Source organism: Nothoprocta perdicaria, unplaced genomic scaffold (genome assembly GCF_003342845.1).
Source record: "Nothoprocta perdicaria isolate Ctin4 unplaced genomic scaffold, notPer1 scaffold_217, whole genome shotgun sequence".
NCBI lineage: Eukaryota > Metazoa > Chordata > Aves > Tinamiformes > Tinamidae > Nothoprocta > Nothoprocta perdicaria.
Genome location: NW_020455390.1, coordinates 173957 through 189461, shown reverse-complemented (window position 1 = coordinate 189461; position 15505 = coordinate 173957). Strand labels below are relative to the sequence as shown.

Here is a 15505-nt window from a genome sequence, read left to right as displayed (position 1 = left end):
AATCTCTCCCATCTAAAACCGAGATGGATTACAACATCCAKGCAGTATACAGGGAATACCTACCAAACCTTTATAATAACTCCTGCTGGCATCAGAAAGCTCCTTCCCATTAATACTTGTGCTATTTTAACAGCAGCCCATAGCAGCAAGTGACATTTGACTTCCAGGAAAGAAAAAACAAGATAATGCTGTCTCAAGTTCATAATTTCAATGTCAATAACTCATGACAGAAGGTGAACTCCAAAAAATGTAATCCCTCTAAAAGAAAATGTTGCTGTCTTGAAAGTGAAATTCAAGTCCTGACACTAGTGCTTCAGCAGTAGGCAAGRGCTGCCACAACTTTGTCTCTAACAATACTCAAAAGAAAGATGCATTATGTGTATCTATACATATATATGCAAGTAAATTGTTCATGTAGACTTCAAAGACCACCTCAGACAAATGAATAAATTGCATCTTTTTAGCAAGTCTGAGCTCCTTCCCATTGATGGAAAAAAAAAGAAAGAAGTCTGAAAGGCACCTGAGAATCAATAAAATACGGATTTTTTTTGAGACTTTAAATCCTTTGTCTGTCGCACTTTATCATGCAAAACAGCAACAAACTAAAACAGACCCAAAGGGCAGATTTCAATGCAAAGATCCTCCCTCTCAGTCAATGTGTCGCATAGTACTACTCTTAGCAACAGAMTGTTTATACAGCACAGGATAAAGAGAAGTTTTTAACTGACACCTGAGACAAAACCAAAGGACAAATGCAGCTCTCATCTCAAGACAGCAAAGCCGCATCTTCAAGTGCTCCCACCTAAGTGTAGCCCGAAAACCAGGCATAACAAGTTACAACCACCAACCTGTTTACCCACTTCTGGAAAACACTTGTAAATTTGAACTGTGTGAAATGTCTAGTGATTTCTTTCTTTCCATCAAAAGCCTTYATCAGCAAGGGACAATAAAGCTGCCAGCTTGACCTAGAGGGGCTGGTGGGTTAATCTATTCTGACCTTACCTTTATTTCATCATGATACCAAAAGATTGCTGGAATAACTCACCCGCATTGAACAAAGCCAAGCCCGTCACCCTTTGACTACAGCACTCCTCCAAGGTGCCCTGCAACCACCTTCCTAAACCATGCAGCATACTGAAATACTTTCCCAGATTAATTGCAAAATAACCCAAAATGCCATTTCTTCCCCAGAGGTTTACAAAGGAGGAAACTGAGGGGAATAGCCATGAGTGGAAATATATTCATCTTGCATTTTCCACACATCCAACTTCCAACATTTCTTACTGTCCAATTTCAGACAACATGCTGTCTTTCATTTACTCTCCATTGGTTTTCGTATTCAKATCAAGTATTTTTTTCACCAAAATGGATGAAACTAGGCAAAAAGAGCTACTTTTCAATTAAAAAAAAACAAACACCTTGTACCAACATGTTTAATACTTTAGATCTCAACMCTTCATAATTCCATACCTACTGGCCAGTTTTCAAGGGCCATTCCRTGAAGGTGCCAAGCACTTGGTCTTAAATATAGCAAAGCAGAGTTCCAACTAACCACATAATTAGTCAGCAAGCTCGATTCAGTCAGCAGTTGATTTAATCAATCAGCTCTCATATTTTTGAAGTTCACAGCCGGTGCTCAAACACCTTTCTGGAGAAAAGTCTTCAGGAAACACCTATATGAAGAAACTATGAGACTGACATCAACCTGTTGGAGCAGGGCAGCTTTGAGAACAGTCAGTCACAGAAAGAGACTGAATGGACGTTCCTCCCTGCGTTTACATTTAACTGTGTGGACATAATTCTTGAAAATTAAGTGGTCTTCCTGTGACCTAATAGCTAGTGAAACATTTTAATGCAAGGAAAGCCATTTTCTCAGTTTAGATGTATGAGAGTTCTCCTTCTTCAGCATCAACAAACCAATGCATTTAAATTCAGCTTTTTACACTTGTAATTACTTCAACTACACAGGAGAGATTCAAAAAGCATAAACAACTGCTGGGCACTTAAATAACATTTTAAAACACCTTGAAAAAAATCCATGCCAATCTTTTTTTAAATGATCCCAGGAAGGTCTAAGCTTAAATCTATTCCTAATTAGATTTAGGCAGATGCTTAAAATACCAACCAAGATTAAGTGCCCTCACTCTTTTCTAAAAGCAGAATCCTGAAGAGAGGGAAGTAAAACAAAYTGGCGACTAGGGCACGTGATGAATTGGGAATGCAAAAAGCAAAGCACAAAGAGATTAATCTTCCCATTATTTTTGCAGGATACTTTTCCAAGTCATTCACCGTGGGTCTGCAGCAGCTGAGGAGTTCCTACCTTGAAAGGCCGTGATATGACCAACTATCATGTATTTCAGCTCAAAGTTGAGAGCCTGGATATTCTGCGTCCTCTCCCTCCGCACGGCCGCCTGGTAGCTTTCTTCCATTTTTTTGGTGCAGCATGTTGGCGCTCTGTGCTGACAGATCTGTAAATCTGAATCTATTAGAGGCAAACAGAAACACAATAATTAGAAAACCTTCCCCTTCACCATAACAATAAATAATGGTTCTTACTCCCTGCCACAACAATAACCACTGCAACAAAACTTTAAAGGAACAGCATTGCAAAACTACATTTTTGTCTCAAGGGCACCAATTTATTTTATGGCCGTCTCACCTATATTTGGATAATGTGACATGTCCTGCCTCTCTTTGCTGATTTTGCACCCTTGTTCGAGCTGGGCACTATTACCTGCCCATRCTGACCTCAGGAGAGAGTACTTAACACTTGAAGAGACAGCACAAGGCCAGGCAGCCAGCACTRAGCCATGGAAATAGAGAGGCCAACAGTGAGGACTAGATATTTTCAGAGACCATGAGCTACCAGCAGCAACAGGGAAGGGGAACAATGGCCATTCCCAGCCCGGGGCTACGGCACAGGTGAAAATCAGTAATATCCACCCGGTACCCAAGGGAATCAGTGTGAGGCTGAGCTGCTGCCTTCAGGATGCAATAAAAATGAAAGAAAGAGCAAGGAAAAAAAAAAAATCACACTACGGCCTAATCTATAACATCAATATTTGGAAAGCAACAGCCATYCCCAGTTAAAGCTCTTCCACAGCCTGCAAACATTTTGTGCCAAGGACAGCTCCCTACCCCAGTTATGCAGTGCTGAGGGTGCCGAGAGCACAGGAACCCCGACCAGCTCCGCTCAAGGTGGTGGCTGYGGACAGGCCTCTGCTTTGAGCGCAGTTTTGTCCTGGCTCACCAGAGGCCAGGGCTTTGCTCCAGGCTTTGGTACAAGTCAAGGCATGGAGACCTTGGCCGTGTCACTAGCTGAATCAGCAGTCCCCACAGGAATCGGCAGCCTGCTGCGAGGCCAGAAAAGGCAGCTCTTGAGCAGCAAAGTTGTCTCCTTTCAACCCTAAACACAGGCCCACTTGTACCCATGGAGCCTGCAGCTCCCACCCAAGGCACTAGGCCTCAGCTATTCCCACCCAGAGGGTGGATAGCCCGGCGCAATTCATCTCCCAGTGGCTTTTACTCCTCCAATAGCTTTTACTCCTCCCTATTCCGACAGTCTTCCCAGCAGTATTTCCCAAYAACGCCCTAATCCAGAGCCCCACGCTTCCACACCACACAATGACTTTGCAGGCGAAGACGGAGGCCGCGAGCCACTCAGCCCGAGCTCGGCCCRGCCGAGCAGCAGCCAAGGCGCCCGCCCGAGCTCGGCCCTCCGGGGCAGCTGCTGCCTCCTCTCAGAGAAGGTCAGTAATTGAGCACAGTTTAACAGTTACTGTTTAATTTGCCTAGGCAGCTATGTGCCGGGGTTGCAGGAAAGGCACCGAGCCACCCACGAGAGCGGCTGCAGGGCAGCAGGACGCACTGGTGCAAGCGAGGGGGATGTTAAATGGCAACCAGYGGGCCACCCTGTGAGCAAAGGGACATCCAGACAGGCTGCAGGGACCCTTCAGGTCCCCGAAACACAGGGACATGTCTGCTCTTTCTGTCTCAGTATAACTGTGTCATCAAGATCTCATCAAAACCCCTCCTTTCCAACTATTCGGAAAAAAAACATTTATTTCCACCTCATCCCACCATTTTATAAGAACAACCCCATTACCAGCTCCATTATAGAGGCTACCTAGGCAAACAGCACATTAAAGGGCCTTGCAAGGCCCGAAGGCTGCAGATCTGCTGAAGTCAGACTGCCCCCACAACCCAGATCTGTTCCTGCTCTCTAGACAGAGCACAAAAGTACACACGCTCTTCAGAAAACACGAGCAATGAAAACCTCCCTTTGCCTAACATCTTCCTTCACATCATAAAACATTAACAGAAGTTTTCTTTAACCTGAACACTGGACTTGTAGTGTTATTCTAAAGTACACTGGAGCACCATTAAGACCACGATCATAAGTGCTGTTCCASGTAAAATCACCAAAACCGAAGGATTAACACCTATAGTTTATCAAGCATCGCTACTACTGCAATACTGGCACGTGYAGCTACTTCCTAATCCAGGTGAGCCAGAATACCTTGTGTTAGTTCAAGAATATGTCCAAAAACATGTACATACGCCTACAAATAAACACAAAATGGGAGGAGCATTTGGGCAGCTCTGGGATTATGCCAGCAAAATTAAGGGAGTGGAAACCTCAAATGGGAGAGGAAAAGGAGAGCCAAAAGCACTGGATGTCACAATTGCAGCAAGCTGGCAGCGTCAGCGAGGGCTGCTGCTTGCATGACAGCAGGAGGCCATCAGCAACTGGCCCTGAGCACTTTCCAGAGCAGGAACTCTCCAAAATATACAGGTCCTAAGGGCAGCATCTGCACAAAGAAGCCTTGTTAGGCGCGTTGCTGAGTGTTTCACTTTTTCCCATCTCACTCTGCCACTTGCCTGCTATTGCAGCTCTCACTTTTTTAACCCTCTTTTCAAATTGCCTTCTGCCCTCCTCCCTCCTTTGGTGCAGGCTCCATAGCTTTGTCATCATGGCTCGTAACCCTCCCAAAGCCCCTTCACATCTGGACAGGAGCACAACACGTCTCTCTGTAGCCTACACTGAACTCCACTCCATTCCAAGAACAGTCAATCTCCTGACCTCCTCTTGGGAGGAGGCTTCATCCTCCTCAAACAAGGTGCCTTCCTACCCTTCTCCGTGCTCTAAGGGACCAAAACATGTCCTCGGGCCACAGCTTCCTTGCAAGCAGTTGGAGCTCTCTCAAGGACAGACCTGCTTGTGCCATCCCGCAGACTCAACAGCATTACTTGGAAACAGAGACTCAACGGCATTCCTTGGAAACACATCGAGCCTCAACCAAGTCAGACAGGCCCACGTTCAAAGAGTTTATTGGGGAGATGCACTGAAGGTAGGAGTGAATACCGAAGGCTTGGCYAACTCCACAGCGCATGCAATTTCACATTTATCCTCCTTGAGGATTCATCCTTCTTTCTTTCCATGGGCACTATACAAGCACAAAAGCTAGAAGGATGCATAAAGCACAYTTTGAAACAATCTGGGTTGAGAAAGGTCAGCAAGGCTACACCAATGGGCTTTCCACATTACACATCACCTTCCTTTATGGGGTGAACACATGATCGTAGCACATGGGTGAGAGGAAAAAGTGCAAGAACTGCCATAAATTTTTTGAAGAGTCTACTATCACTCATCATTCATTCTCTCTTGTCATATTCACAGAAGAAAATAGAATCCCATCCATTTTTCCAACCAAAAGGAAAAGTATAATAAAAGAGTATAATAAATCTTCCTGCCCCGTGACTTCTCAGGACAATAAACTGCATTTCTTCTCTCCAGTGGAAAAAGCAGTGCACTGACACAGAACTCAGACTTGGAATCCTTCAAGAAAAGTGCCACGGAAACTACCTATGGAAGTAACTCAACTAAAACATACATGTAGCTCGTTGGATTACAGTGTTTATAGCAAAACTGAAAATRGTTTTAAATCAAAGTGGTGGGATTTTAGTCCAGCACAGTTATAAAGAAAACTTCTGAATGCAAATCAATACTGGGCTGTCTGCCTGGGGCTGCAGGGAGATGAAATGAAATCACTTCATGAGAGGTGTGAATTGCCTCATTCATCTCCACTTTGAAGCCTAATGATAATTCAGATGTTAACACCAGCTGTTTTAGCAATGACTGACAACCTTTTTTTTGTAGGAATTGTTGCTAATATGCTCTACCTCCTACAGTAGCAATCATATAAGGTAGAATATCAAAGAAAATTTCCACTGTACTGATATGCTCATTTTCATTTGTATTTCTTATTCTCTCCCAYTGCAGCTGTCAACATAAAATTTGGAAAGTTAGATTGAAGGGGGGGGGGGTGGAACAGAAAAACCTCAAGGGACAGAGGGACTGGTAAATCTGACCAAGAGCCTCAGACAGGGACACTGAAATGAGAAGTACTTGAGAAAAGGGGTGATTCCTGGCCCTCCCATATTCCCCCCAAATTTTGAATAATTTATTTTTGGCCAATTAAAAAACAAAAACATTTTGGGCCATTTGAAAACCATATATGAAGCCTAGTGTCCAGCTTGGCCAACTCTCATTTTAAAGTCTTGCACCAAAGGTGTAATCAAGTCTACTGGATGGTTTTTAAACTAATGCTACCACCAGTATATCAATGAATTCCAGGTACCAGGAAGCCACCACTGCTTCTGGGGCAAGGCAAGCATTGCTCTTCCCTGACTTATCTAGGGCAGTGCAGCTTAGGAAGATCAAATTTGATTCCTCAAGCCTGAAACTGAAAGGGCAATACACGAACCAAATGCAACTCCAAGCTGCTCTGAATAGCAACAGATACTCTTTCCAGACTTCAAAACTAAGATTAGGTGACTAAGATCTAGTCTCTCTTAAGGCCCTAAGTTTGAAAGCGTTATTCTGACAGCAACATTCTCATCTCAGCTTTTAGATCTGCATCCTGCTGGGTGCTGCTCCCCAAACATGAGCCAGCAAGAGCCTGTCGCTGCTAACAGGACCTGGGTCCTCCAGTTGCAACTATTCATGTTGGCTCCTGGAAGGAACCAGGACCCGGTTCAATATTTTGTCCTCTTACAGCCTTCTTTGGGTCCTGCTCTTCCAGCCACAAAGAGGAAAAGGACCTGCTTTGGGAACTAAAACGTTGCTAAACACCGCAGCACAAGCAGCCCAAAGCAGCAGTATCCCAAAGAACTGAAGGCAGATAAAGAAAAGGAACTGGAGATCCTCAGACTTCCCCAGGTGACSGAGGATTCTCCCTTGTCCCACCACACTGCTCCTAATCATAGGAGCCTTAAAACTTCAGCCACTTTCCTCCGTTTTCAATAACCTGGTTTCTGCCTTCTTGCCTGCACATCCGCAGTATAGAGATGTCTACTGCCAGCAAAGTYAAGGATGAATACATGTATGTTCTCAAGTTAGCAGCAAATGATCTGCTGCAGCCCTGAAATTGCATCATATATATATATATATCTGACTCAAGTATGTGTGTATATTTAAGTATAACTCTACACTACTGTAGCCTTCACTCCATGAAAGCCTAATGCATCCACGTACGTCCACGCTGCTGTGCTACAAGCCTGCATGTTGCAAACTCCCCCACCTTGCAAACTCACTGCTGTGCAGTTTGATCACTCCAGAGCAGTTCTCTGGGTGCTCCTCTCCTCCATCACCCTTACCATTACCAATACACCCTGGATTTGTGAGGGGTTACTTGGCCTTTAACGAACATAGAATTTGGTATGTCCATGTTGTGCCTGGCTACACAATTCCTTCTCTGCAATATTCCAAAGTTTACATTGAAAACATTATTTGGGCCCAGGCACAATCACTTTTTGACACTTAATGTGTTAACTACATCTTGAGTTAAAATCATTCAACAAACGAGCTAAACCAGTGCAGTTTTTCCACTCTTCATATCAGATTTGGAGCAAGTGCAGCTACAAAACTCATTTCACTGCAAGATGCAACCAAAAGCGGTTACTCCTGCGTGTTCCAAACTTGGATTGATTTGCACAGAAAACCTCAACGCTGTCGCTGTGGCAGCTGCACGTGCACAGCKCTGCATGAGGGCCAACCACCCCGCAGCAGCTCTCAGGTACATAAAGATTACATCAAAAGGAAGGTGTTGGAACAAGCAGCGAAACATTTGTATTTTAGTGGGAGAGTCACGTTTTGCACTCAGGAGAAGCAAGCAGGAAGGTATTTAAGCACTGGAATAAACAGCCRAGGAAGGTAGTGATCTTCCCTAGGCGATTTAAATACAGCTAATCCTGGCTGCAAATAGCAGGGCTGCACCAGCTGATTGCTTCAGGTCCATTTCAGCAGCATTTTGTATTAATCTATTCTTTCAGCAGCTCCCAGCAGTGTATTTTTGTAATTACACTCAGTTTTCATCAAATTACCCTCCCTTTATCCACGTTTTCCAGCACAAGCAGTCAGGGTAAGCAGCTCAGGCCACTCGCTCCTTTAGCACGATGCTGCTCTACCTTTTGTGAGGATTTGGCCCTTAAGATCTCTCAAGAGTAGAGCTTTAATTTCACAGCACAGATCTTGCTCATTTTACTCCATATTTAGCGAGTACAAAGGGAAGACTATGCAAATGCCCCGCTACTTAGACCTGAACAAAGTGGAAGCAAACATGTAGAWGTGAATGGGAGGCATAATGGTATGGGAGGGAAAAAAAAAGCAGCAGCTCTTTTGAAAAGTAAAATGACTTTGTCAGGGTCCCTTTGCACTGTGTGCATGGATGATTTGTGACAAAACACAAAAGTGCTAGCCTAGCACGTCACCCATGTCAGAGATTAGAGCACTTCAAAACCCTTAGTAGTTGAAGCACTTTCTGGAACTTGAAAGGCTTTCTTAGGCGCTGCTTAGCTTCTTTATGGCTTTCGCAAGACTTTGATGTGCACCTAAGAGTGAGGAATCTTAATCTGAAGGTTTTCTATGGAAAATACCCATATTGTAGATAAATCACAAAATCTCGTCACCCCGATTAGCACGAGTCAGAAGTTTGCAAAACGCTGTGGCCCCAGTTCAAGGCTTCAAGTCACCATTKCAAGGCCTAAATAAGAAGCAGGAATTTTGGAGCACTTGGGAACTTCCCAAAGTTTTACCAAGCAAAAGCACCACGATGATATTTGCACCTGTTGATCAARCACCTCTTTTCCTGCCGTCATCCTTCTTCCAAGCACGGAAAGCCAAGGTACCTGTGCAAATTCCATCAGCCCTCGTGTTTTACRACATCTCCTCCCCTGCGCAAACCCAAGTGCAATTCTCCCCCCTCCACCCTCATCCCCGCGCAACGTGCAGCAGCATTAACGGGAATTACGCATGCATAACGAGCGGGGCCGGCCCCATGAATGGGGCCCTTGTTGCAACCATGAATACATCGGACCATTAACGCTTAAGGATGCGCCCAACTATCCCCTTCAACGGGCTGCCAAACAAAACCCGCGCGACCTACGCGCTGCTGCGGGGCTCCATGAAAGTGCCTCTCCTTTTGCTTTTAAAGGACTTGGCAGTGGCCTGCGCAGGGGACCAAGGGCTCTTCCCTCTGACGAGGACAAGAGGATGGTCCTCTCGGTGCAGCTGCTCCAGGGAGGGAAGCACCTCGGGGAGCAGGCAGAGCAATTAGAGGAGCAGAAATCCATATTTGCAAACTCCACAGGCATGCAGGCGTCGGCCACCACTATTAACGGAACCTGGGAGCAACACACAAAGGCAGGATACTGCACAGAGTCTCCTAAYACCAACTACAACACACACATATCAAAAGAAAAAAGGGGGAAAAAGATGATTAAAGGCAACTTGTAGGGAAAAATTGCTACCTACAACTGTGAAGTTCCTATGCAATTGCCTAACTCCATGTGCTTTACTCCTGTCTTTTAGCTACCAAAATGCAAGACACTATACTTGAGGGTATTATATGCATTAATGACACTTCCTGAGAAATTTGTCTCCAAAAGGCAGCAAATAATTTCAGGAGGATTTATCAGCATTTAAAAGTCATCCATTGTTTTGACTGTTTTCTATAGTCTTCAAACTAACGCTTTGAAATTTCAAAAGGAGAACTCTAAAGATGTATGCTCATAGATGCACAGATAGAGTAAGAGGGTAATTAATATCCATCCCTTAAAACYGATTTACTGAAAGAGGGGAAATGGATAGATTTAAAATAATCACCACATACGAACGGCGCTTAGCCACAATGAGACACAAGGTTGTGGCTGCTGCATTACCAATCACTGGCCAAATAAATACGGATCAAAGTGCTCGGTGCTTTACAACAGACCCAGAGGAGACCCCAAGGGGGTCCAGCACAGTACAGCATTCTATAGGMTGCTATGGAATGACTGGGTAAGATGGCTACGACAAGGCTATGCCTGTGAAGCACCTTGGACAAACAAGGAGCCCTCCAACCCAGAGGAGTTTCCTCAGTGTCACCTGCTAAAACAGCGCAGCACAAGTCACAAATTACAACCCCATGAGAAGCAGGTAAAGTGTGTGAAGAATATCATGGGGCAGGGGACTGACTGCATGGTATTTCTGTGATAGGCAGGTTTAATTGCCTCCCTAATCAGATGTCAACATTAGTCCAGCTCAACTCAAAACCGGACTGGACAAGCCATTTTCAGGCAGAACAGATACTGTGCAGATGTGTTCTGCAATTTTGCAAAAAAATTACTGCCCCACAAGGAAAATTTACTCCCACAAGGAAAAAAATAAATAAATCTGAAGCACCTCGCAGAAGGTGGAGACACATGTGCTGCTTTCTTCCTTCTTAAGGAGAAGAACTGTTAAATGTTAGCTAGAAACCTTATTTCATCCATTGATGACGCTTAGAAATTACCTTAATGGTACCAAAATAAGTGTCACTGCATTATATGATCTCTTATTTCAAATATGTTACTTCTTCCAAGATTCTTTGATGATATTAACAATAATACCCAATCAAGCTGACAGATTGAGAGTCTGGGTATAAATTCTCATTGTGTCACAGGCTTGGCTGCTGTTGAGGAATTCATTCGGATCCATCAGAATTCGTATTTTCTCCTAGAAGCAGGTGCAGGGCTCTAAACTGGTAAATGATGAGCATCTACTTGAAGTATTATTAAACATATGCCTGAATTATGTCATTTTATGCTTTCATGAAAAAAAATGTAATTACAAAGACTCTGCAACACTTGGCACTATAGCTAGAGTTTTATCCCATCTAAAAATGAAGCAATTTAAGTCAAATCCATTTTACTGTGCAGGATGCATTTTGCACATACAGCTGTGCTTTCTACAGAGATCCTCAGGTTCATGCCGTTTTCCACGATTAATCTTTATAAAAGCTTTTACTCACTTTGATGTATTTGCTTTATTGATTTATGCAGCACTTATTATCATGCCAACTATGTTGCCACTTACCACATTAATGTATTTTCATCAGTGCTGCCCTTTTGGATGAGGACTCGCTGCTCAGCCCCCTACACCAGGCAGGGACACTCGCCTCTTATTTCGGATCACAGTCACCGATGGTGAAACCTCGATGCTACAGGGACAGCTCATGGGAGCCACCACAATTGCAGACACAGGTCAGTTCTTCCTAAAGTTGCTCTCCACGTTAAGAGCCAGTTTACCAAGAGAATTCCYAGATTTGGGGAGTGACTATAATAAAAGCCATGATCTTTCTTCGGTAGTGATTTTTGAGAGTGGATAGGCAGCTTCCATGAGAGGAATGCTTGGCTGCGTCCCTCGGCTCGGCTGGATGACAACAGCAAGTGCAGGCAGCTAGAGGAGTCAATTCTCTGCTGACTTTTGGATTCTTTACCAAGATGTTTACAAGAAAAGGCAGACCTAGATAGTTAAATCAGTCTCTCTGCTCCCCTGGACCAAATACTTATGCCAATCAGCGAGGATACTCTTTTTTTTCCTGTGGTTCAGAGATATGAGAACTGGAATTTCCCTCTGGCAGTGGCAGTAATTCCACCTTTATGAGGAACTACTTTTAAACAGATTTTTTTTTGCCTGTGATTGCTCTCAGGAGGGCACTGCAGAGCAAGCAGGTGGTCAAGTGTCTAACAAGCCTCAGACATAGGAAAAGAGGGGAAAAGGAAAGATATTACTGTTGGCAAGAGTCCAATCTGCCTCCACAGTCACCAGCAGCTCCAGGTTAATGCTTCTGGAGACAACCTGAGGCTGCACATTGCTATAAAACCCTACCCAGATTAGTGGAGGAAGCATCGCTTCCTCCGGGAGCTGCAGGATCAGAGCCTTTCCCAGCAGCAGGAAAGTTATCACAGGAACCACAGCCTGCAGCTCGGGACCGCTCTGGCCTTGCGAGACTGCTCCGGCCTTCAGGCTTCCTTGGAATGAGGATGGACAACTCCTGGGTTCAGCTTCCAGTTCACCAGAAACCAGGTTCACCTCTAGTATTTTTTTCTAGYATGAAGATAGGGATATTCTGAGGCCAACCCGAAATGAAGGTACCTCAGGGGTCCTTTGCCTGTGATCCTCCTCCCTGTTAAAGCAGCGTTTCAGCTACAACCCTCAAAATAACCTATTTTCAACACCACACCTTTACCAAGGGAATTAGCATTCTTGTTAAGATCATAGAAATAAAGAGCCTGATGGTGTTAAAACAGGAAAATAATGCATGGTATGTTCCATTTCATGATAAAATGAGGTGTTAAAACAGGAAAAAAAGCATGGTGTGTTCCATTTCATGATAAAATGATCACTTTTTATAGATATATGGGAGCTTTGCCCCAGGCTGTAGGAGGAGACAGTGCAATACACGCACGGCACATGCCGAGAAGCTGCCAGGAGGAATTGAGAACTTCCCTGTCACTATACAGAAAGTCAAATAGTTTTAACATATAGATTGTTAATGTATGTGAAGCGCCGCCATGGGATATTCAGGACATGTCCACGGTAATGAACTCCTCTGCTGATTTAAGGTGCAGGGAGAGAGCAGAGAATAAAGCAAGCTGTTAGSAGGACAAATCCACCCTTCAGAAGGCAGTCTACAAGAGCAATCTAAAAGCAGCAGCAGCAGAGCATGCAGCACGACCAACAGATAGGCAACCCTTCCTTGTAGGAGTTCTCAACGTGATTATTTTGGACATAAAAAGTTCCTGGGACTCCTTAATAAGCAACAGATTCCCCTTTCTTGCTGTGCAGCAATCAGCTCCCTACTTTTATCTTTATATGCACCCCAACATTCCCCACACAGTGTACAGGGAGAGAGCTGCACAACCACATGCGAGTCGAGAAGCATGAGACAGCGCCGGACACGTGGAAAGAGCGGGGGGAATTTTCTCATGGTGRTGGATCAGCAATGACTGAGGGATCTGGAGGGCCACTCGTGTCCTGGCTCCGCTGCCTCCACGTGGCCAGGCTCCAGTGGGGACATTTCGGGCTTCCCRCCTGCCCGTAGCTGGGAGCATCGAGGGGCACCCCAACAGAGCCATCCCCGGGGCTTTCGCCTCCACCAGGGTTTTGTTAGCCTATAAATACTGACTCGAGAGCCGCCCAGGGCTTTCAACACTGCTGAGACTGGAAATATCTAGCGSACAGGCAATGGGGCTGCAAGTGCAATCTGCTAGAAAACAGGTAAAAAGAGCACAGACACCTGAGACCCAGCCCTGTGCATGGGCCTGGGGGGAACGGGACAGCACACGGGGCTGGAAACTGTTAAATAAGATGAAACTAGTAGGGGGAAAATAAATATATTCACAGATAGCAGCTGCCAGAAGAAAACCCTGGAAACACTTAGTAGGGTGTAGTTCTCCATAAGCAGAGCCTGGGCAGGAGGCACTGGGGACARCCCGGACAAGACACGTGTCGGGTGGAACGGTGCACGCTGAAGGTGCAGGTGAGATCAATGCGCGCTGCTCTGCGCAGCTCCCCTCTGAGCAGCCTCCTCACAAGAAGCTGAAATTCCAGGGCATGCTGCCCTCCCTCATGCTATTCACTTACTCAGTGCCAAAGTTCAACAGGAGACACGAATGCCACGAAGCCACCTCTGAACCATCACTGCACATCTGGAACGCCCACTGGAAGGGCATCGCTGCCCCCAGGCTGCACCGACCAAGTCAGCGTTTGCAGAACACGTAAAATAACCAGAATTTGGAGCACACTTTCCAGAAAGAGCTCAGGTGCAAGGAAGGGGGTTAAACGTGCAGCAAATTGGGTGAGAAGCCTTGAAACGCCTCCTTTCCCCTGTCACCGCGAGCAGCGCGAGAGAACAGAAACGTAATTCAAGTGGCCTCTCTCACAGACCTCCTCTTGCCGCAAATAATGAATAATTTCTTGCCCAGCGACAACTTCCCAGCCGCGTGTCACGGCAGATGCTTTATGGAAAGGGAAGGCAGAGATCACGGGCACCGCGCAGTCATTTGCGGCCACCGCACATCACACCGGCCGCCTGTCCCACTTCGGCTCCCACCGCAGAAACCCACATCTGAAACCCACACCCCAGGCTCAGTTTGGGTAACTGCAGCCTTTCCATCAACTTCTGCTGCCTTTAAGCGGAACTGCTTCAAAAAAGATGTGGAAAATAATAAGTCAGCCACAAAAAGTGACAGTTATAGCACTGCACACCAACAGACAACTCTACGGCAGCAAGAGGCAGCTTTACGAGAAGCTGATAATCTTTCTATTTTTAATTCTGTTTTTTTGGGGAGGAATATATTCTTAAAACACCTAAACATCAGGGAGGGTAGGGGGAACTTTATTACTGACAATGAACTTTTTCGAGCGTCTATGAACATCATACGAGTGACTGYCCATCAGTTTTAGACATGACAGAGTATTTTATTCGCAATCAATTCCTCAGGTTAATTACGGAATAGACAGCAAGAAAAACTCATCTTTAACACAGACTACTTTTGCATTTCAGGGGTGCCCCGAAAGTCTGGCCAACTTTACGAGCTGGCAAAGAGCAACCCCGTTAAGCTCTGCTAACGCCGCAAGGGCGCCGCGCGCCTCCAGGACATCCCGCTTCCCTTCTGCGTGTCCCAACACGACGGGACGAAGCTCCCGGCCCCGGTGCATCCAGCGGCGCCCCGTGCATCCCTACGCCCGAGGGATGCCAAGGTGGGCAGCAGGGATAAGGCAGCGGTGCCCGGCGCTGGAGCACAGCAAGGAGGCGACCAGGAGCGCTSCTGCTCCGTGCAGCGCACAGAGATAGCCCAATTCCAGGGCTAAACACACACATATATATGTGCGAGTTGGGCATACATGCACTTATTGCACATATACGCGCATAGCTAYATATGAAAACTTTTTTAATTGTTATTTACGCGAGTTGATCGCGTTGAAGCCCGCCCGCCCCGCTCCCCCCCCGCGCCGCGGCACTGACCGGCGGTGGGCACGTCGGGCACGAGCTTGAGGGGCCCGATGTGGCGCAGCTGGAAGGCGGTGCGCACCTCGTGGCAGCTGGGGGCCTTGGCGCCCGCCGCCCCGCACAGCGCCGCGGCCGCCAGCAGCCAGCAGAGCCCCGGCCGCCGCGCGGCCATGGCCCAGGTGGGCGCC

At 46.0% G+C, this 15505-nt stretch overlaps 1 protein-coding gene across 3 annotated transcripts in view; it reads right to left on the bottom strand.

Annotated features, from left to right (window-relative positions):
• Nucleotides 1-15377, bottom strand: part of LOC112946783 (glypican-5-like) — a 373787-nt gene extending 358410 nt beyond the window's left edge. Inside the window, exons 1-2 of one of the 3 annotated variants that reach the window (XM_026038723.1) lie at nucleotides 15333-15377; nucleotides 2321-2482 (exon numbers count right to left, since the gene is read on the bottom strand). In XM_026038723.1, the coding sequence (XP_025894508.1) occupies nucleotides 2321-2429 (109 nt within the window). In that variant the 5' untranslated portion in view covers nucleotides 2430-2482; nucleotides 15333-15377. Of the gene's footprint in view, nucleotides 1-2320; nucleotides 2483-3138; nucleotides 3166-15332 lie in introns of those variants that run through there. The other 2 variants (XM_026038724.1, XR_003249298.1) reach the window with 2 other exon arrangements.
• Between the last annotated feature and the right edge of the window lie 128 nt (nucleotides 15378-15505).